This window comes from Apteryx mantelli, chromosome Z (assembly GCF_036417845.1).
Source record: "Apteryx mantelli isolate bAptMan1 chromosome Z, bAptMan1.hap1, whole genome shotgun sequence".
Taxonomy (NCBI): domain Eukaryota; kingdom Metazoa; phylum Chordata; class Aves; order Apterygiformes; family Apterygidae; genus Apteryx; species Apteryx mantelli.
Window position 1 is genome coordinate 102,082 of NC_090020.1, and position 24,050 is coordinate 126,131.

Here is a 24,050-nt window from a genome sequence, read left to right on the forward strand (position 1 = left end):
GTGCAGGGTCTTGCACCTAGGGAGGAATAACCCCACGCACCAGTACAGGTTGGGGGTTGACCTGCTGGAAAGCAGCTCTGCGGAGAAGGACCTGGGAGTGCTGGTGGACACCAAGGTGACCATGAGGCAGCAATGTGCCCTTGTGGCCAAGAAGGCCAATGGTATGCTGGGCTGTATCAGGAAGAGTGTTGCCAGCAGGTTGAGGGAGGTGATCCTCCCCCTCTCCTCAGCCCTGGTGAGGCCCCATCTGGAGTACTGTGTCCAGTTCTGGGCTCCCCAGTATAACAGAGATATGGAGTGAGTCCAGCAGAGGGCTGCTAGGATGAGGACTGGAGCATCTTTCTTATGAGGAAAGGCTGAGAGAGCTGGGAAATTTCACCTTGGAGAAGAGAAGACTGAGGGGAGATATGCATTTAAATATTTGAAGGGAAGGTGTAAAGAGGATGGGTCCAGACTCTTTCCAATGGTGCCCAGCGATAGGACAAGAGGTGATGGACACAAACTGAAACACAGGAAGTTCTGTCTGAACATGAGGAAAAACTTCTTCCCTGTGAGGGTGACAGAGCACTGGACCAGGTTGCCCAGAGAGGTTGTGGAGTCTCCTTCTCTGGAGATATTCAAAAGCCGCCTGGATGCGATCCTGTGCAATGTACTCTAGGTGACCCTGCTTGAGCAGGGGGGTTGGACTAGATGATCTCCAGAGGTCCCTTCCAACCTCAGTGATTCTGTGATTCTGTGAAAATCCACCTCCTATGGAAACAAGGCTTCACTAGTCCCACAGCTCACAGAACACTATCAGATTCTGCAGTGGTATCACCCACCGGGTATAGATTTAAAAGAAAGGGAGAAAGATTGCTTCTGAGCACTCTGTTATAATCTGAGTTAGCCGGTTACCCTGAGAGGTGCCGTTGCAGTGGCCAGACAGGAAGAGAGTGATCTTGTTAGAGACAAGTGGGTCTGAGCCAAGCAGACCTCAGCACTTTGAGCTGAACAAAGAACTGAACTGGCAGAGGTGGTACATTTTTGGGCTTGCTCTAGATGAAATGGGCACTGTATTCAGTTTATGAGGCAAGTGGCCTCTGAAGAGATGAAGGCTCGGTTAAGAAGGAAAAGAGCAAAATTCAGTGACCTTTCTGATGTGCAGACTCCAAGCTGACATGTCCTTTGTGCTACCCACTTTGAACTGCTCACAGCTGGTGTTGCCTAAAATTCTCAAGTAAGAAGGACACCCCCCCTCCAAAATCTAAATATGAAAAATGAGCAAGACTGTCAGTCTGGGGGAGAGTTGTTTCTTGCCCTGAAACCTACTGTCTGCTCCCGCTTTTCTTTGTCCCTGATACTAAAACTTGCTTGACATGAATAAAATGAGTCACCAGAACATCTGGCCTTGGACTCTGCCTCCTTTGCTGTAATAAAACCATTCTTTTCAGAGCAAAGTCTCTGAGCCTCTTCACCAAAGCATATACATGACAGTCAATACCCTGTCACTCAGGACAGTCCTTTCCCTCACCAAAAAGTCCATACCTAAGCAATTTCCTACAACTTCTACTCTGGCAAGAATAATAGGAAAAAATCACTCAAATCTCACATAAGAAGATTCCATATTTGTAGAGCTTAGGAGGATGACCCTATTTGCTGTGATTTTATCTTTCTTATCTCCAAGACTCTCTTTCTCTCTCTGATGTGCAACTTGGGTAACCTCAAAATATATTCTATAGTAAAATAATTTACTGCCATTTAATCACCATTAATCACCAAGTCACGAAATCATAATTTATCTTCACAAAAACTACTATGTCACCTTAACAGCATCTCTTCTGGATAAACAATGCATTAGATGGGTATTTGGAGCTCCCAAATCCACCCAGAGTTATGGTCATGTCATGATTTAGCAATTATGGCTACAGAGGAGACAGCAATAGAGCTAGATCACTTCCCTGTTACATTTGTTTGCTGATAGCACTTCTATTTCCAAGAAGCATCTATTTTTAAAACTGTCCCAAAAGTTTTGTAAGATGTTGTTATTTACCATTTTGAGCCCACAGCTTGTTTTTTTAACCTTCAAATATTTCCTAAGATGTTACAGAACTGGAAAACGTCCTGTTTTCTCTGAACCCTGAATGTTATAGATTCAAGCCATTTACACCACCGAAGTTCCCAATCAGAGGTCACTGTGAGATGCCAGTCTGTTGGGAAGGGTAACATGAAAAGTGATGGGATAGGAATTTAGCCTTTGAGAGATGCCTGTGTGTATATTTCTCAAAATATGTTATCATTACTCCTCTGTGGTCATAGGCAAGGGATTTCAATTAGTTTTGTATTCCTTTGTTTCCTCCAGGGTCTTTCTGCTTTTCTTCAGGACAGTGTGAGCATGCATGCTACTATATAGATGTGCTTTCCTGCATCCAGCTGGTTACTGGAAACTGGCCAGGGCAAGAACCAACTCTGATGCTGTAGATGTGTGGTGGTCCATAGAGAGGTACCCTGATCTAAGCTGGAGACTATAAACGCTTTTGGAACATAAATAGTGACACCATTCATCACTTTGTGATAATCTTGCTCTGGGTTTATTCACAGACCTAATAACCCTCAATCTGCCAGGGCTGAACAGGGCTAATCCTTCCCCTGAGCCTACAATAGTAACTCTATGAATTTATGTTTAAAGGTAATTTAAGATAGTAAATATTGACATGAAAAGCACGCAGAGAAAGCCACAACAAAACTAATTACATTTTAAGGATTATTGTGACAACACTTCTTTATAAGTAAATTGTCAGCAGTACTTGGGAGATACAACCAATTGTAGGTCATTATCCAAAGAGTACAAAGAGGGACAAAAAAGGAAAATTGTGGACACTTTACAGAGGGCATGACAGCAAATCCAAATATAAAAAAGTTGATTTGAAAGTTGCTTTTGGAATGGAGGTGTTAATATATTTGTCACAAATGTAAAAAAGATGTATTTTTTAAAATATTGATAAAACACTGAATGTTGCCTAATTCTGCCACAAGATGGCGTCCCAGGGAGGAGATGAGACGTCTGCTTTCTTGTTGCTAGTTTTCCTCAAACTAGCTCAAAATCTTACTGTAAAACGGTTTTTCTTTTTTCTTTCTGTGTAACACACATAAAAGCCTCATATAATTCCCTGGACACTCCTATTGGAATGAGCAAGGAATTCAAATGTTGCATAGTAACTTTTATTGCATTTTTAAAAATCTTCTGATAAATTAACTTTCATGTTGAAGGGACAGTGATTTCAAAGTCAACAATTTAATCTTGCTGGTTGTACAAAAACTGCTCAATTTTTAGCATATGCACTATTTGGATAGTTAATTATTAACTTATAATCAGATAGACCAGCTGCATCATGAGCACATTTATCATGATTTATATTTCACAAGTTCCAAAGGGTAACAAAACATCTTGCACACATATAGTAACAGTAGAGCTAATAATCTATGCAGACAAGATAGACAAAAGGTGAGGAGAAAAAGTGTCACTATTTTCATTTTGTAGTTGGCAAATGCAAAAGTGGAGAAATTAAGCCACCCAAATATACAGAGGAGATTTATAGCAGACTAAGAAATGTAATGAAGTTGTGGAGCAGTCCTTCTGTCAAATTTCCTTAGCCGTGAACCCATGGTTTGTTCTTCCTTCTCTCAGACTTTGAAATGGCAATAACCCTTATACCTATCTATACCTATCTTATATCTATCATGGTTCTTTTTATGTAATTTTATAAATAAAGCTTCGTGACACTGCCACAAATGGACACATGTCTTAACACTGTGCTACCAAGTGAGAACAAAGAGCTATTGTTAAATTGTTTTGTCCAGAGCTTTTAGCCCCACTTTGGGATCCCACAGGCTGTTTCCATTATGAAGTGGAAGTGATGACAGACCTCTTTGATGCAGACCTGCTTATTTATAGACCTGGTTGGTTTTGTCCTTTGTTAATAGCTGGCTGGGCACCCAAAAAAGACACTTTCTTTCTCTGTGCTCCAGTTACAATCCCTCTCCCCACCACCATCCCTGTGCATCTTTGGTGAAGGGACTTTTTCCCCACCAACTTTGTCCAGCCCAATGAAGCCCTGATTTTTCCCAGGACAACCATAGCACAGTGACATAGTAAGAATATTTTCCTGGTTTCTGTCCTGTATGTTTGTGGGTTTTCCTCCTTTCTTTCCCATTTTTTTGGAGTTTTTCTGCTTCTGTAATTTTACTATTGGCAAAGAGCTTGAAAATCCTGAGACCAAGAGCTGAGAAAAGTAGATGGATTGTAGCAGCCAATCAAAATATTTCATTTTGTGTATTTAGAAATTCATACAGGAAAGGTTCTTGCATGCCCACTGGCAAGGGGGGACTGCCAAAGAGCAAAGGTGTGTGTATTTGCATATTGCACAGTGTCTGAGAAATAACTATGCTCTAATGATGACTAGAGAGCCAGAACAGCACACCTAGCAGAAACCGTATACCTGCACAACATCCCTGCACTTTGAAGAGGTGGCACGCATCCACAGGGAAATGAGACATGAAAATTCAACAGGCGAAACAGCATGAATGAGATATTGCATATTATTCTTGAAATGTATGAAGCAGTCTCCTGGTCAGCTGCACAAGGACATCTTGCTACAGAGCTCCCTCTGGCCACTGCTACTTTAGATCTCAGCATAAAAGCAAGGGTAGGTCTGGCCCGTGCTCCATAATGAGTGCCCAGCCCTCACGCACAGCCCTGCGGCACGCGTTGCCCGTGTGGTACCCCAGGGACTAGTCAGGGACAGCAAGGGCTGTCCATGCCCTCTGGGCCCTGATGCGCTGTGCCCAGAGCAATCTCACACCACCTCTAACATCATGAGGCCTGAAGATGTACTACAAACGAAATATTTTCTTTGAATGGTTTTGAACGCCCATTAATTTAGTTGCCTTAGGTTCCTTTGAAAATCCCACATTTAAATCACTCAAAAAAAGGATGAAAATCCCCTTGAAGTCTAACAGGAGGTGCCCCAGAATCCTAGATAATGGGTATACCTAAGATAATGACAGGTATTTCATCTCTAAAACAGTTATATTGCTATTTTAATTGTTGGCAGCTGTGGCAAGTAAAGCAGAGCATGGATTATTTAGCACTATAATACACTTTTCATGATATGCATAAAATTTTCATGTAAAACTGTCAACAGATACAGGAAAACAAAAGAGGGAATGTTGTCACATTGTTAGAGAAATTCTATGATGTTGTGAACAACCTTGAAGAACAGAGAATGAAGAAGAAAATGTTCCAAACTGAAGGACTGTAATTTAGCTTAGGTGATGAAACCTTTCTTTCTTAATTAAAAAGCTACTACCTTTAATTAATGTCTTCCTTTTTCCATTCTATTTCTGAGAGAAATTGAAGGGTATGTTTTTTATAAATTATGTAGTCACAAATGTATTTTTCAGCAAATTAGAATTTTTCTTGAGTTACCTGGCAAAAGGAAAAAAAGTATACATTACAGGAGATGACTTGGCTTCACAGTCCAGCTTGTGGTATAGGAAAATCCAGAACCTGTGATATCACCAAGGTTTATATTAGATTTTTGTTTGCTCTTGTTGGTTTTGGTCAAAAAAAAAAAGCCAAACCCAAAACTTACTCCATTTCTAATCAGTCAGCACTAGCCAGTGCTGTGATCTGAAGGAGTGCACAATTTTGTATTTCCATATCTACCATCAGCCTGGTATCTGCATAATTTGCAACCAGTAATTTAGGTCTTGCCAGTATCCTTGTCAGATCAGGAAGTCTATTCCATATCTTACATGCAGGGAAATGAGACACCAAAAGTGTAACAGTCTTGTCCTCGGATTACAAAGTAAGGCTGTGACAGGCATGTGAGGAACTCTTAGCTCCTAAATCCCAGAACCCTGTTTTAATGACAGCTTCATTTTTTTTTTTGGGGGGGGGGGGGGAGACATCTCTTATTTCCCACATTCAGCTGGGGTATAATAAAATAAATTAACTACCTTCAGCTGTAACATGTAAAGTCAAGCATGCAAAAGAAAAAGTAGAAAACAAACAAAGATCTCTTTATATTGCAATTCATTTGCTTCAGAGGTGTTAATAACTCAGTTTTATCTTTTAGCTGTATTAACAGATAAATTTCGAAAAGAACATCAAGCACAGGAAAAACATTTTCCTAGATTTGAAGATGGAATTGTACTGAGAGTTGATAGTAAAAAATATTTCAATTAAAGGTAAGAATGATTCTTTAGAGAGTAATAGTGAAACATGCTTTGAAAACTTGCTGTACAGATAAATCAGAAATGGAAAAGTCTGTTTCATATACTGAAATAATATAGCTACTTATTCAATCACATAGCAGAAACATAGTAACTGGAAGTTTTATAACTTGGTTTGGCTATAGTACATGATAAAATCCTAAACTCTATCATCTATATTACAAGTAGTTTCAGAATAATGATGCCACATTATTATGGAAATATTTTCTCTGCATTAATTAGTTAGCTTGGTTAATCTGTTTTTATATATAAATTCAGATGGATTGGCATTCCAGTGTGCTATATCTAGGTATCATGATGGAAAGTTCCTTCATACTTATAATTCACTACACTGGAGTTAGGTGACAAAATGAGAAGGTAATAAAAAAAAAATCCAGGAGTAGGAATGTACAATGTAAGATCAAAAATGTTCTTGATGGTGAGAAGAAATGAAGAACCTAACAGGAAATGTAGGCCCAGATGTGTTGATTTCAATGGATCTACTCATATGCTAATTAACTCTGACTCTTGATCATCAAAACAGGTACAAAATTTGGGTAAGTGGAATTTAGCTGTGACTTGGCAAATACAGAGATATCTGTCTTTACACATACGTACGTCTCTGTATTTGTCAGCTGTCTACACCTCCATCTCTGAGTCATGTCATTGTGAAGATTCACTGGACCAGGAGAGAAATAACCATTTTAACTTGAAGAATCTCACTTGCATCCTCTGCAGCTGCCAAATGTTTGGGGTATTTGAACTCACTGTACCTCCATGAGCAATTCTCCACTGGAAATAGGATGAAGATCTGCTGAGAGACTTTCTACCTAGGAGTCCAATACACTGGGAAAGGCAGCAGTTTTTGGCAGGCCACTGTCAATTCAGATGAATAAAACAACAATTTGTAAATTATCAAAAAATCAAGTATATGTTATGAATGTATCTCCTTTAAACAAACCAGGCTACATGCCATTAAAATTCATTGTTGCTCATTAAAATTCATTTGTCACAGCACAGTTTTAGTCTACAATAAAAATTATTTCAGTCTAGAAGAGTACTTTCTTTTACAATTTTTCTGGATTATCAGTCATTCTCAAAACCAGTGTTCTTTTTCATATTCTAAGGGGAAAAATCACTTTTTTGGCATCTTGCCATTTTATCATGATCCAATGCTTATTCTCCACAGTCTGGACATTAAAGAAGGGTCATCTAGGATCTGTTCTTGTTTCCTACTTGAACCTTGGAAGAGGAAGTCGCCCCAAGAAACAAGCGAGAAGTTGGACGTCCTGTTCCTTTTTAAAAAAAGAAAAGAAACAAAAAGTTAAGACAGCAAATGAGTCAGAAAGACCATGGAGGAAAGGAACAAAAGGAAACTCATGTAACTTTCCAGGAGGCCTGGGTAATTAAAATTAAAAAGAAATGCAGTGTAAAATTCAGTATTCAAACCTAATCTGCAGTGCTCCTATCTTAAAAAACCTCATCAAAGATTCTACTTACCATTAAGAACAAGAGGAAATTAAGACTGCTCAAAGTGCTGTAGAAGCTTTGGCAAACTATTCAGTCAGAAACTGAACTCAGCTGAACCTAGTCTCAGGAGAAACCAAACTAAACATAAGCTTCAATAACATCTATCTTCTTTGACACACAAGCTAGATGTCTTAATTATTGGGACTGTTTTGGCATAAAACACCACTGTACAATAGCTCTCATTTAGAGAATTTAGTCTAATGTCATAAACAACTTGTGCAGAGTCAATCAGGTAGATCATGTTGAATACTTTGAAAAAAATGATTCACTAATACTTGCCCGCATAGAGTTGCTGGCTGTGAATCTTCTCAGAGACAGCCAGGATTGTGTTATTTGCTATTTTGATAACTAATGGAAATTTTTGAAGATGTTTAGGCAGTTGGAATTTTCAGGTTTTAGCATAAGGTATCTTTGCTGCTGACTTTGCACTAGGGGTCCACTATTTGACCATTCATCATCTTCCTTCTTTAGATGTTTCAGTCACCCAACCAGTTACTGAAAACATATTACTCTGTCATTTTAATGAGCAGCTACCCAACACAAAGATGAAGCTTTCCACATTGCCAAACTTCCCAGCAACCTGCAGTTGGAAGATACCTTTGGAGAGCAATTCATTAAGAGTGCAGTTTCACGCTCACCTGAAGCCAATACAACTTCATTCTTTTAGCAAAAAAGTGTTGATGCAGCTGGCTGCTCAGCTATGCCCCACACCTCAAATGGCACTAGCTTTGTGCAACTGCATTGTAAGACAGGTCAGAGACCTGACACAGCTAAAGATGAACACCCTGACCCCCAAATGGTTAGTTTTCATCCAGTTAGTTACCTCATACGTCTGAGTAGGTGGAGGTAAAATTACTGCAAGCCTCTGGTGGATCAACCGGAATACCTCTTTTTGGCTCTCTAAGCCAACTGAGAAACTGGAGTTTCAGGAAAGTCTCACACCACCAGGTGCGTTATTCCAAATATTTCAACACTAGCTTAGCTAAAAAATACAAAACATTCCTCTGAAAAAGGTGCGTATTTGAGTCAACTGAATTCATGCTGAGTTTTTTTAACTGCTTCAGACAATTAAAAAAGTCTTACAAGATTTGAAAAAATCTTTTTGTCATTTTCAGAACAAAAAATTAATTCTGAAATTACTTGTTTTTAAAATCTTTACAACTAAACAAACCATTTGTTTCATGCCAAAAAATGGGTTTAATTTGATTTGAATACAATATTTTGCAGTTTTGAAATTCTCTTATGTATAAAACATTGAAATTGGAAACAACAAAAGCTACTAGCTGTGGCTGTAATAGTGTTGTCATTGTCATTGGTATTAATGTTTATGTTGAGACTGGCCAAAAAGACTGGAAAAAATTGTTTCTTTTCACAGCCCTAATGAGTACAGTTCAAAAGGTATAGACTCCCTCTACAGATGCAAGGATATTACTTATAAATATATATTGGATTCCACTATATTGAATTCCTGTATCTGATTAGAAGTACCACTGTACTGGATTTTTAATTGTTATAAATGCAAATACAGTAGCTGCAATGGTGTAATATATTATGGTACAAAACATAATCCTGCAGCATAGTTAAAATAGTATAAAATTCATCTGGGTTACATTGTGAATTAGAAGTAGACTTGTAAAGCATAGTTTAGATATGCATACAACTAAGGGTCAATTTGATTTTCAGGCAAAAAAAGTCTAAATGCTAGACACAGCATTCTCCCGAACATCTCAGTCAGTATTGCTCTAACGTGATATGCAAAACTTCAGCTGTTCCCTGTATCCTAACATATGCCAGCTGTGCGTTTGTTCTGTTAAGTGTGATTTAAAATCGAATTAATACACTCATTAGACAAGATGCTGACTTCATGCTGATTTCACATCAGTAGATAAAGATTTGGAGAGGAGACAGTGTCCTGTGAATCAGAAGATACAGATTCAGTCTCTGTCTTTACCCTAACTTTCCTTGGAAAGTCCAGTAAACTGTTTTGTATTTTTGTTCTGCTTCCATATTGTCTTTCTCCCACGTTTGGCATGTTTTTAGTTTTACAATAAGTTTCTGATAAGAGATTTTCCATGTGTATATGCAACATCTGGTGCAAGGAGATCTTGATGATACTTGGGAGCTATTACAAATAGTAATAATTAATGTCTACTTCAGGGTACTTGCCAGTTTTATACTGATGAAAATGCAGTTTGAGTAATACAATAGGCAGTTTATTTGCAAGAAAAAGGTGGCCTTGTAGTAAAGTTTCTTGTCAGAACTCTTGAGATCTAAGGTCATGTTCCCTGTCTGCCACAGATGTCAGGTGTGATCTTGGGTAAACCAGTTACTTCCTTAGCTGTATGCATTTCCTCTCTGCAGAATTAGGATACATCATAGCCCTGCCTCACAGCACTGACGTTAAGGTAAAGGGATGTTGTGGCAAGAGGAATATTTACATGGGTGCAAATAAAGCCAGCCTGAGATTTCCTGATGAATCTGTCTGCTTGTTTACCTTCAGCTAAAATGTTATATTATTGTGGGAATATCCAGGACATAAGCTAAGGGCAGAGGGAACTGAGGACAAAACAACAACAATAATAAAACCCATGCTCCTTCGCATTCTTTGATATAACACTATAACAGATATGCTCTCCACCAGCCACACTCAGCGCAGATCAGAGGTAAGTGCATTGCCACCAGTGGATTCATAAATGTTGTAAAGCAACCATAAGTGAGAAGTCAACAAAGAATTAGAAGTGTGGTTTTAATTTTGCAAATACAAGATCAGGATTTGTAGGTGATAGTTTGGCTACATTTCACAAACTAACAGTGAATTGAAACAAGCACCTCCATTTTGCAGAATGTAAAATGAAGCAGGGAGTTGAAGCTATTGCTTTGTGACAGTGTTTTGCTGCAGCCAGTCTTACGGGCAAACAGGGACAGCAGGGGTCTAGCTGTGTGTTATATTTGTCATATTAGTCACATATTTCCAGGTTTCCACTGTTTGCTTACTTAGGTCAACAAGGAATTTCCTTTCTTCCTCTCACCACCCCTAAACCTAAGTTTCATAATTTGACTGAGTTTGTTAGCCTTTCTTCCCTCCCTAAAGTACCAAAGATAGGTCAAAAGTGCAGGCAGAACTGGGGTAGAACTCCTGGTACTTCTGGAGGCATTCAGGTGGGTCAGCTGCAAGACATCTCACACTCCCACCTCAAACAGTGTTTAGATTTACTATTGATAGACTGGCAACAGATCATCTGTCTAGTCTCTGTGACCCAAACCCTTAGCCAGTGGCTTTCTCTGCAGTTTGGAAACTGAAGTCCAGTATTCCAGGAGGATGTGGGAGTTTTATTTTATGTATCATTAGTTGCTGCAGGGACTTAGGAGTTCAGCAATACCCTGGCTCTTTGCTTCTCTCTTTCTGTGACACATTACACTGTGGCACTTTGTCTTTTACTATAGGTTTTAAGGTTATTCTATGCTCTGGACAGAGTTTTCTGGCTGATGGTATGTGCTGGTCTGCAGTGCCAAAGCTCTGCCGATGCTCTGAATTTGACAAGTAGTGTGCACCCAGCTCTTACTGTGGGCAGAGGGACTCATCATGCCAGGTGGACCCCAGCAGATGCCCTTACAACAAGAGATGAGGGAGCATGGGACTCAGATATGTGATGCAATCTCATTTCATGTGGTCCATGGTTGTGTCCACTCTTCCTTCTCATTCTTATTGGATAACACGAAGATACGTGTTAATACGTGACCTACCAGAGGTGTTTGAAAGGTCTTTTTCTCCTTTAGCAGAGAAAAAGCTTCCCAATCCCAGCTGTGGGCCATGAAATATCTAACAATACTTGTTCTTGTATTCATTCTAGGATCCAGAAAAATACCCGCTAAGCATTTGCAGTTTGAAACCAGAAGACTTTAACTCAAAATATTTTTCAAAATCTTTCAAGTCAGCATCTACTTTTGAAATGAAAAATTTGCACCCACAAAGTATTTGCATCTGTAAAATATCTGCCCTCATGGATAAGGTCTCTGTCCATAGATCAGATTGTTAACTATCTTCATGTTTTTGAATGCAGTTTACTTGGACAACTTACTTCTTTTTCTGTACAGATATGATCATATGTGGAAAATTGAGGACACATGGTAGGTACTTCTGAAAATAAATCTCTTAAACTGAATGATTATAGCAGTAAAACATTAGTGAGTAGACAAGATGTTACCTCTTGGTCCAAAGTGCTGCAGGTAGCAGTGGTTACAGTACGGTTTGTCATCATACTGTGAAAGAAAAGCAAAGAAGCCTTCAGTGACTGTGAAGGATTACTCCTGAGACTCCTTTTTTTCCACCACAGAGCAAAGTAACCACTTCCTATAAGGCCAGGGCCTTTTTTATTTACAGTACCTAGCATGGTATAAATATATCAAAACCTCATGTTATTTTATTTTGCCTGTCCAAGAGAACAGCTTTCCTCTTCTTTGTTCCAGCTGTGATCTATTGCAGAAATTCTTTGTTTATATGTGAGGTGTGCCAGGCCATTTGCCTTGAGAAGCATCAGAAATTGGTTTCACACCTTGGCCCAGAACCCAGCTCTGCTGATAATGTTCACGTCACATTACTAGAATCAGCTGTGTATCTTGGTCTTGTTGAAGGTACCACACCAAGCCACAAAGGAAGAGTTGGTTATGTCTATCTGTGGGATAACTGTTGAAATGTCTGAACATAAGGAAAAACTTCTTTGTTATTCCAATGCTTTACAGAGCACTGGAACAGGTTGCCTGGAGAGGTTGTAGAGTGTCCTTCTCTGGAGATATTCAAAACCCATCTGGACACGATCCTGTGCAACGTGCTCTAGGTGACCCTACATGAGGAGGGGGATTGGACTAGATGATCTCCAGAGATCCTTTCCCACCTCAACCATTCTGTGATTCTGTGATTCTGTGAAATTGGGACTGTATATTATACTGAGGATTGCTTTTATAATAAATTACTAAAGAACACTTAGGCATTTTTGATATGTGTTTCAGACCTGGACAAATGCTACTCAATAACCAGCAAGCAAAAGGTTAGCTCCAGCTAGATAGATTCTCTGCAGCATTTCCAGTTATTCTATCAGCGAGGCAGAAGGATTCAAATGCCCAGCATGTTGGCATTTCTGGACACACCTGCTTTAGGAAGGATGGAGTGGGAAGGAGGGTATGGATGTGTGCGGCAGCCTATATCAGAAATATCACGTATCAGAGCTCCTGACAGTCCAGGGTGCCAGGCCAGTGGTGCAGGTGTGTTGCTATTCTGATTCATCCATCAGTGGGGTGCCAGCAGTGAGCTGATACAGATACTGAGTCAAGCCGCAGTGTGATAGACTGCTTTTTAAACTTGGATTAGATATGCATAGGGTGACAAAAGCAATGCAGTCATGGGGAATTTCAGCTAGTGTGGGCATACGCTGAAAGTCCTATGCTACCATAAAGCAACATCAGTGATTGTAGAAATTAGATGATAACTTCCTGTGCTCCATACTCTGTATGGAGTATTTTTATATTAGAGATTATTCTGACAACTACTGATGGATTGATCTCTGAACTATTAATTAATAGCTGTACAAGTGATTCCAACACACTACCTTTGTTATGCCCAAACAAGCTATAGTCCTGATCAATAAAATACATACTTTGCCCTTCAGACAGACTAATATTCTCACACTAAGTACAATTATGAAAAAAATTACTTGAAATGGGATTTTTTTTTAAAGTCAACATATATGATAACAAGTTGTTAAAGAAAACTATCCTGAAATATGCAATTTTGTAGTCAAAAAAAGTAGCTTCAGTGAAAAAGGGAAATTAAAAATACAATATCTACCAAATGGCAAAGGGGGGAAACTGATAGTAATGAGTATAAATTAGTAGGTTCTATGTTCATAAAAATGATAAAAGTATTATGAAAAAATGTTACTATAAGGCAGAAGAAAATATACAGATAAATGTAACTATGTCAGAATGAAGAAATAAAGAAATTCTAAATAGTACAGACCCTTTCCTAAGTAGACATAGTAAAACTGTTGTCTGTGCATTAAGCATGAAACAGCAGAAACGTCTCATAAAATTCTCTTTAATGTCTTTTCCTAATGCACCCCAGGATACCAGTGGCCTTCTTGGCCACAAGGGCACATTGCTGCCTCATGGTCACCTTGGTGTCCACCAGCACTCCCAGGTCCTTCTCTGCAAAGCTGCTTTCCAGCAAGTCAACCCCCAACCTGTCCTGCTGCATGGGGTTATTCCTCCCTAGGTGCAGGACCCTGCACTTGCCTTTGTTGAACTTCATGAGGTTCCTCTCCGCCCACCTCTCCAGCCTGTCCAGGTCCCTCTGAATGGCAGCACAGCCCTCTGGTGTCTCAGTCACTCCTCCCAGTTTTGTATCGTCAGCAAACTTGCTGAGGGTGCACTCTGTGCCTTCATCCAGGTCATTGGTGAGTAAGTTGAACAGGGCTGGACCCAGTATTGACCCCTGGGGAACACTGCTAGCTACAGGCCTCCAACTAGACTCTGAGCCACTGATCACAACTCTCTGAGCTCTGCCATTCAGCCAGTTCTCAATCCACCTCACTGTCCACTCATCTAGCCCACAAATACCTGATGGGAGGGTGTCAAAAGGATGGGGCCACACTCTTTTCAGTGGTGCCCAGCAACAGGACAAGAGGCAACAGGCACAAACTGAAACACAGACAGTTCTGTCTGAACATGAGGAAAAACTTCTTCCCTGTGAGGGTGACAGAGCACTGGAACAGGTTGCCCGGAGAGGCTGTGGAGTCTCCTTCTCTGGAGATATTCAAAACCCACCTGGACGTGATCCTGTGCAACGTGCTCTAGGTGACCCTGCTTGAGCAGGGGGATTGGACTTAGACAATCTCCAGAGGTCCCTTCCAAACTCAGTCCTTCTGCGATTCTGTGATTCTCTGAGTTATTCATTCCCAGGTGCAGGATTTTGCATTACCTTTTGTACCCCCATCTGATCTTTGCATTTTTGTTGGTATTAAGATTGGTATTTTCTACAACTCTTTTTATTTGCTGTATAAGGGCCTGCTTTACAGAGTTATGGAACTCAAGGTATATATTATAAGCATCTTTTTATTTTATAGCTTTTAGTCAGTTTATAATTACATTAGTGCAAATTTATGAGGACCACTGAGATGGCACAGTTCAAGGGGGATACACTGAGACAAGTCTATTTATTTAGCTTTAAGTTTGGGGAGAATGTTAGGATTAAGATTCTTACAGTGATTTTTTTATGAATAATTAAGTGCAGAGCCAGAGCCTATTGCTAACAAACTGCTGTCAGAACTTGAGGTAGGCACATGTTACCGATATACGTGCGATAGCACTCCAGAGGAGACACAGGTCTCATTTTTTTCTTTAAAAATTATTCAGTTTCTCTGGCTCCTGAAAAATTCACTTGAGTCCAGAACATTTCAGTGGGGGCTACAGGCATGTCATTATTCCTCCCCAAAAATCTTCCTTTTAATGGTATTTAAATCACTGTGGGTATAGTCATTACCAATATATGAAAACTTTGGATGAAAGCAAAAAAGCTGACTATACCAAAGGGAAGAGGACAGAGAGAAATATCTCAATGAGAGATAGTTTACTTATCACCCTCCTTTTAAAAAGCATAAGGACAGTGCAGTATTGCTTTGTATTTTGTCTCTTCCCTGATAAAAGCAGAGAAATGGTGCCAACTTTTGCCTCCTCAGAACCCATTGAATTCTCCTGTCTTGCCCTTTTAAGCATATACTCATCTTAGAAGAGAGGAAACTCCCTCCAGGGAGGGAGAAATGAAGCTATTCATGCAGATCAGAAGGGGTTAAACTTGACCAAAAGATTCCCACAGACTCCAGCCATTTGAGTCAGACTGTTCCTCAGGACAAAATCTTCTTGACCTTGTTCATCATTCATGTATCTCCACATGTTTCAGGAGATGTTTGTAAGATCAAGAAGAGGAACATTACAAGTTAGGTTTCTATTCCTTCTCCAAGGTCTTCCTGAGATCCTGCTCTTAGTCAACCATTTTATTCAGCATTTAATTTCTCATTTCTGGTAATTTACATGTAGATTATAGAAAAAGCTCACTAACATAATCACATTCTCGCATGTGAGAATCCCTTGTGTCAAAGGCTGTGTATATTTTCCTAACTTGGTCTTATGTTGCAGTAACAACTAGAGAATGCAGTATCTTCTTGTATCAAGTACTGTGTATGTGTCCAGTAGGATATACTCCTTACCCTAGAGAACTGTAATTTCCAAATAGTCATAGGAAGTATTGACACTTCTGTTTTCTAGACAGAGCATTATAGCATATAAAATTCAAGGTGTGGGGAGCTTTCAACCAACTTCAGCAAAAGCACCTAAGGAGCCTAATCTAAATTTGGTACACATGAGCAGTTCAATGGAGAAAACAGACACCATCTGGAGAGTGACTTATCCTACGTAATTGCTGAATACCCTGCTGGACATGCCTGTTTCTGCTAAGTAGATAGAGAAACTAGATTTTAACTTTAGAATAAGGTCTTAATTTAGGTACTTGAATTAGCTATGTCAAGTTAGGTGGTGTGCATCTGGATTCAACAGTGCTGACCTATTGTTCTATCCAGCAGTAATTAACTTCTGGGATGAAAATGTGGCCTTTTTTTTTGCTAAGGTACTGATTAGTACTGAGTACAACAGGGCTTTGGGCCACTAATTGTCCATATAGTCTTATAAGTAAGTTAAAATTAATAATAATCTTCAATAAATAATGTCCAAGCAATTTACAGATATGTGGTCTGAGGAAAATCAGAGGAAATTAGTTTGTTTTCACATTCCAGCAACCATTGAGACTGTATGTTTTGCAACCACTGTAAATAGAACCCAAAGTCAAGAGAAAAAGTTCAGTTTTAAATGGATCCCAAAATAGTGTAGGCTCTTGATCCAAACAGGCATAGCCCAGACATTTCATGGAACTGGTTCACAAATTGCCCAGTTTTCTTTTAAGACCTGGATCACCCATGGATGCCACACTAGTTCATGTTTTTCTTGCTTATTTTCTGTTGTTTGGCTCGGCTAAACCTACAGCTACTGCTATTCATGATAGGTCACCAGTATTATAGGTGTTTACTAGAGAGTCATCTACATTTATTTGAAAAGCATGATTTGCAAAATCCAATTCACTGGATTTTGGAAAGTTTAATAGGAAAATTTATTTTGTTCTTTTTTTATGCATGGGGAACCCTGTACACAACTGGCATTTCTAGGTATATTCACAATGGAGATAGTAAGCCATATGCAAAAAAGACCCTTGGATGAAGAATTCAGTTTAAATGTGCTGACACTATTATCAGTGAACTGAGATTGAAAATGAATGTTAGATGTTTTTCTGGGAAACTCCGTGCTGATACTGATAAAAATGAGGAGAAGAAGCATGAGATGTAACAGAAAACTTCTGTTAACAAACAAACTCCAAGGGCCTTCTACCTTTTTAGGGTTTCTCATGACAGGCCAGTACTGCTTACAGCACTTTTATGACCCAGTGCTTTGGAGATAACTTTCTGATAAAACACATAACCTTAAAGCACTTCTATTCTCCGAGGCCACGTGTGCTTATTTGGGACACTTCATGGATAATTTGCCTAGCAGGCGAATACTATTCAGGCAGGAAACTCAGGGCTGACTATGGCCTCAACCCTGCTTATACCATTTGTTTGACCAGCTAAATTGTTCTATCCTATTATACTTGAAGTATTAGACAAGGATGAGCTATTCTCACTATCACTGAGCAGAATAAAGAAACTACCTGTTTATTTTAGCTGAAACTGTATAGAGTGTTTACAATCATTCCTTACCTGCAAGGTAGAATTTAGCTCCCCTAAAATTCATATCAGCCTCCTTCCTTATCTCTTCCTGAACACATTCCTCCCCACCATTTCATACACACGTGATCTCAAAAAACTGCTTCTCCCCAGAACTGCAATTAACTGCTGATAAATACCACCATTTCAGCTGACTTTTCACTGCAGTGTGAATAAATGTACAGCTTTGAAAAAGCCTAGCTTTGGCTTTTACCCCAAATTGTGCAGCAGTATGTTTTAGAAAAGTGTAGGAAACACTGGTTACAGAACGAAATCTGATGAGTTTAATCAACTGGCCATCAGGAAAAAGGTAGCAGTCAGGAAAGGCAGTCCATTTTTACCACCTCTGTAGTAGAAGGACTCTCTCGTAGACAGTGGAGGTGGAGCAGGCAAAATGAGTGGAAGCAAGTTCTGCTTCTAGAGCATGTCATCTTTTCAAGATCTGTTCCAGAAGTCTTGACTACTTAGTGGGTTAAATGTCCAGTTCTTCCTCTCTAGAGACCAAACTTTACAGCAGACTTTTGGCAATCCAGAGAATTGCAGCTTTTAGAAATGAAAAAGGACATTCTTGGAATGCCTGGTTCAAGGCCCTGCCTCGGGTTTAGAGTTATCTAGTCACTGTGTGTAGCTACCTCATTAGACACACTGCCCCACTTGCAGACTGAATTCAGCATTGCCATCTTCTAATAGCTCTGCTACGTTCATCCTTTGAAAGTGAGCACCTTGCTATTTGTTTTAATCCTGATATCTCCTGGGAATGATTTAGCACTCTGCACAATTGCCTTGTTCCCATCTCAGATGATAGATTTTAGGAACACTCCACTATACATATATGTCTCTTTCTCTCTATATATACACATATGTTGCTATTTAGACATGTGCCTCTTTGTTGCCACTTTCCCTGATACCTTCTTTGAAGTGGGAACATGACTACAATGCAGAGATAATCTGCATGAATGGAGTGTTGTAACGTTCAGCCATGTCCATTCTGCCTTACTGTCTAGCCCAAAGGATGGCATGTATGTCAGTGAGCATGTATACATCCCCAGCAGGGCTGAAGAGATTAGGACTCTCTGCAGAGGCCCGTGGCCTCCTTGTATAGCCACCTGATCTCTGTGGCACATCCAAAGACTGTGAATTCCATGTGACGACAGTTGTATTTTATGTAGGAGACCACAGAGAGGATGGCTGTCAGTAGCAACCGTGATTCAGCAGATGGCCAGCCATCTAAAATGTTCTGCTGTTCTGTTCATTCACCTATTAGACTCCTACACTGCTGTTGCCTTAGCATCTAAGCACTGTCTCTGACCATCTGATTTTCCTCCTAGTTTCTTGCATTGTTAATTTAAAGGTTTGCTTACCTTTTGAGAGAAGACATCATACTATAGTCAAAGAGCTATATTTCTGCGTTTCTTTTTATGCCACAAGTTCATGGCATTGTCTGAACAGATGTACAATGAAAATGCTGCAAATCTTTCTTTTTTTTAGCTGACATTCAAGTGGCTAAAAGTTAGGCAAGAGGCTGTAGCTTCTTGAACCCTAGTTATGTGCTGCAGATCTCTTGCTTGAGAAAGTGAAGCAACACATTTTGTCACATGTATTTTGAAGAAGTGGAGATTTGGTAATAGCAGAAATAGAGAGAGTCTTATCTGTTAGGATGGTGTACTTTGCTCGGGACTGACTGATTGACAGATCTGGGTTTGAGAAGAAATATTTCCATAGTTTGCCTCCCTGGTTGGGGGGGAAAGAAGGGAGGAAGAAGCATTTGTCTTCCTCTGTAGCACGATGATGCTTCTCCTCCTTCAGATTATGTGAATATCTGCTCAGTCCCTTGCCATTGTCAGAGCCTGAGGCATGATGACATCTGTTTCTCCTTTCTACCTGTGGCTCTCACTACGTTAATCTCTTACAGACAAAACTTTAGTCTAACTGATGTGCAGCAGTATGTCAGTGACTTTGGCTGATTCAGATTTCTGGAGTATTTTTCCTATCTGTGGGTCCTCTGTTGGATCATAAAAGGAATATTTCTCCAGAACAGTTACTCTGTTCCAAGTGGATGGGGTTTTTTTGGATTATAGTCACTCTCTTTTTAGCAAGTTCATCTTTGTTCTTGCTTCCTAGGTTATTTTTTCTGCATAGACAAGCCTATAGACACTGGATCTTCTTTCAAAGGGCAGACTGAGAACAATGCCCCACCATCGTCACCAGCGTTTAGCCCTGTCGTCACACAGTGCCTAAGCAGTAAAGGTCTGTTAGAGAAAACATTGTTCCAGTGTCTTACCTCTCTGTCTTGCCCTGTCTTTAACCCCTCTCGCCCTTTGGCCCCAGCACAACTGTCTGGCTCCTCTGCATGTTCATGTAGACTCACCACCCATCTTTGTGCAGCACATTCATCTTCTCCCTCACCTGCTTCCACTCTCCCAACAAGACCTCTGGAAGATCTCCACAATGTGCCACACTCCCAGAAGGATGGTGTAGTGAAAACACCTGTGGAAGATCTGGTGAGGAGTATGGACTGGCAGAGTATGTGGTAGCAGGCCCAGCATGTGAAACTACACACTGACTGAATTCCCGTCAGGGCCAGGCATGCATATTCCCTTTTGTCAGCAATGTCTAGCTGCATCCCGAACAGTAGTTTCCCAAAGTTAGCACAGCTGAGATAAGGAAATAGTTCCAGTAGATTTAGAGGGCCCTCAGGAACAATGAGTCAAGTCCCACCTGGGCATCTGACTTGTGCATCTGACTCATGCCTCCAGCAGCCTCCCATCAGCAACCTTTCTGTGGGGTTCCCGGATCTCCCTGTGCAGATTGGAGTGCAAGTCCTTTATTAAATCTATCCTGTTCAACCCCTCACAAACTTTGAGTGTCTCTCTCCACCAATATCCAGCTCACTCTTGTATGCCTTGTGGTCACACCTCCCCAACATGCCACAGTACCAGAAGGACGGTAAGATGCCTAATCACACCCCCATCTCCACAGCCTTTGGATAGAAACTGAGAAGATCTGTGCAACATTTTTGTTTCATTAAACTGGAAATAACGAGAAGCATTGGAGCATTTTGTAGAGCAGTGCTAGGAGCAATGTACAGCTATCTCAGTTGCCCTCAGTGACTGGCAGATTGAAGAGTACAGCAGTGGACAAATTCTGACTTCACATAAGATAAGTGCATGGCTGGATGTGCTACAGAATCTGCCAGAGCATGTAGATGCATGACACCTCTCACCAAGTGTCTTGTAAGAATCAAACCCTGCCTGAAGAATTGTTGCTGGAAAACTTCTACAACTCAGTACTGAAGGCAGAAAAGTTAAAAGAAAAAAAAGAAAAGCTCTCATGAGCTGCCTTGTGAAATGAGCTATCATGGTTGTAGACAGAGGCTAACATGAACAGTCCGTATATTGAGCTACATGGTCATACAGCTACATCTGCCTCAAATAGTATTTGAAAGCTGGGTGCATTAAGGCATGGGCAGCCCTTACATCTGCACGTGGGCCTCCTGTCTGCACTGAGTATGCTGAGTAGACCCCTCCATGCAAAAGAACTTCTGTGCCTCTTAGAATAGACCTTGACCCATCCCCCAACATGGGAAGCAACTCTTCTATTTTATGCTTTCACACCCTCTTGCCCCTCCCACATACACCTGACCCCAAAACATGTGCTGCCTAGGTACCTCTAACTTTCTCCTCCTAGAGCTTTCACTCTACCCAGTCTGCAGCTTGCTGGGCAGCCCTTAACACAGGCTCTTGCTGTTCCCCTGAGGCTCCCAGCTAGACAGTTCTGTCTCTTCTCCTCTCCTACAACTGCACACTGTAGAGACCTCAGTTCACTGGAGATAATAGATACGGGGGGGGACAGGTGGTTACTGAGTAAGAGTATGGAGGAGGGAATGATTTAAGGGAGCCCTCCATGCTTCCACCACAACAGCTGCAAACCCAGAAATATGATAATTATGCTTTAGTTAGAAGTGGGTAAGATTAGTGTTTTCCAGTTGAAACATGTCTATGGGCCAAAAGCCATGTTTTTGGCTCCTTGGTTTGAGGTGGGTGCAAGGGGGGAGTGGGATTTAGCAGGCAGAAGCACAGAGCCCTGTTGAGGGAGTTGACTGCACTCACTCACTCCTGAGGACATCGTGCAGCAGCAGCCCACAATGAAATAGCAGAGAAGCTGGGAATCAGCCTTCTCCACCGATCCAGCTGGGATATGCATTTTCCCTCAATTTCATCAACTCATTTCATAGAACTTTCAGCTTTAGTTGTAAAGAGAACAACCAAACTGTTCAGCAGCCCTTAATAAAAATGTTTTGCGTTTTCCACTGGTATCTTTCACAATTTTTCCTCATTTCCATTTTGCACATGCATTAAATACAGAGAGGAAATATCAGTTACGGGGAGACTCAAGGCTGGGCCTGGCCAGTTGCAGCAAAGAGCAGAGAGGGGAACATTTATGAATCCTTTCTCAGGCTCTCATGTAACTTTGGACAAATGATATGAGAACACCGTGCAAGAGAGAGCTCCAGTAAGTGGGAGAAAGCCTCATCTCTCTCAGCTTCTGATGTACAACTGCCCTGTGATTTTGCTTGTTTTGGTTACAGTATCAGTAAAAATGGCACAACAGGCTCCAGTCACCTGATTAAACAGCCAGGACCCAGGGAGGCTTAAAATCTGCACTGGAAGAGCCAGGCTGGTGCACCATCACTAATGTGACAAAGCAGAGAGCACAATGGAGGACAAAAACAGTTGTCTGAGAGAATCCGATAAACCAAGAGGCTCTTACAGAGAAGCAAGGCATAGAAAATAAGCTGTAAGGGAACTGTTTGTGAGATGACTACTTTACAATGGAAAGATGAAGCTTTTACTTCCAAAAGGGCAGAGACTTTGTGCAGTTAGCATTTCATCAGGTAATATAGACTGCAGGGGTGTCAGGGACCTGAAAACAAACAAACAAAAATCCTAGAATTGCTTTACTCAGAGATGAAACCTTATGCTAAGGAAGGAGGGTTAGGTGTGTGGTGGTGGTGGAAACTGTAAGAAATGACTTCATAATTAACTGGGTGAGTTACCTTGTTCACAAAAATACTAGGAAAATACAGGCAACCTTACTTGAAATGGAACTAGGACTTAGCAGCAAGATTTCTACACCTTAGAAGCCAAGCACAGAGGTAAAGGAGGAACTACCAACAATGTGTTGAGTTAGATCTTACAAAATATATTAAAACAAATGGGAAGACATTCTTTAACCAAAGAAAGGGAAAAGGAAAATGGAGATAAGAGGAGAGACCACAATACTGGTATTAAAAAACTTAGTGAGATGTGAGGTAACCCAGCACCTGGCTCTTCTGAAATTAAGGGACTTTGGTGACCTTTCAGTCTTGAGACTGGGTGGCCTTCTCTACATCAGCAGGTAGCTGAATACCTGGATCCAAGAGCCTCTTAAATTTCTAGAAAATGTTTTGCCTTGGGACAGTAGCTTGCATTTTCAGTGGACAGCTGCATGTAACTCATTTCCACTACTTCCTTCTTTTGTCAGTGTTTCAAGCCTCTCCAAAGAACTGATCAATTTGATGGCTCCTGCAGGGTGCATGAAGGACCACCAGGCCTGGCATCAATTGAGAAAATACTCCTGAGAGTTCAGTCCATTGTGCTTGAGGGCAGGGTAGGAACCACAGCATCTCTTGTAAGCTGCTCCTTCTTTCTTGGAACTGTTCTCTGATTCTCCCAGTGTGTAACACGGGACAGAGAAGAGTTTTCTTTTCCAGGAAAACTGCCAGGATTTCAAAATCATTCTGCCTGTAACTTAACAAAAAAAGCAACCTGGATAGTTTTTGCTTGCTGATAATCTACATTTTAAAAAGTTTCTTAGTCACTTGAAACTTGGTGTCTGAGAAATTTTTAAGTGTTGCATTTATTTCATTTGCCTCAAAATTCCTTTTTTTCCCCCTTGTAGTTAGTTTTGCTTTCAGAATAGTCACTTCCAACTGAAAAAGATGGACTATTTTTCCAAAAATATAGAATGGATCTTTCAACAATTGTAAAGATTTTTGAGGAGCTGTTTAATGGAAAAAAATAAAAAAGTCATGGAAATACTTCCCTTTCCCCTCAGTTTTGACAGATCAACCTTCTTCTGTGAATATGTACCACTACAGAGAGGTGTTTGCCCAGACCTGGGAAAGCATGCCATCCCTGTGTTCAGTTCACTACAGCACTGCCTGTGATGCAGACATCCAGTCCACCTTGTTGCTGGGGTGGCTGCATGCCTGTTCAGTGTGACAGACACCCAACGCTTCATTTTTGCTATGATGGCAAGCAGGATATATTAGCAAGCGACTGTTGGACCTCCGCATTGCCACAGTTCCCATCTGTCTGCTACTTGTAGCTTATGCCCACCTTCTGTCAACCTTTCTCTTTTCATCTA

The 24,050-nt window shown here is 40.6% G+C and overlaps 1 protein-coding gene across 2 annotated transcripts in view; it reads right to left on the reverse strand.

Annotated features, from left to right (window-relative positions):
* Positions 1-6,059: 6,059 nt before the first annotated feature.
* LOC136995304 (cysteine-rich protein 1-like) overlaps positions 6,060-24,050 on the reverse strand; it is a 36,845-nt gene continuing 18,854 nt past the window's right edge. For both annotated transcript variants that reach the window (XR_010886866.1, XM_067315623.1), the window contains exons 3-4: positions 11,988-12,042; positions 6,060-7,547 (exon numbers count right to left, since the gene is read on the reverse strand). Coding sequence is in view for 1 of the 2 variants with exons in the window: in XM_067315623.1 (XP_067171724.1) it covers positions 7,465-7,547; positions 11,988-12,042 (138 nt within the window). In the remaining variant the exon portion in view is untranslated. The remainder of the gene's footprint in view (positions 7,548-11,987; positions 12,043-24,050) is intronic.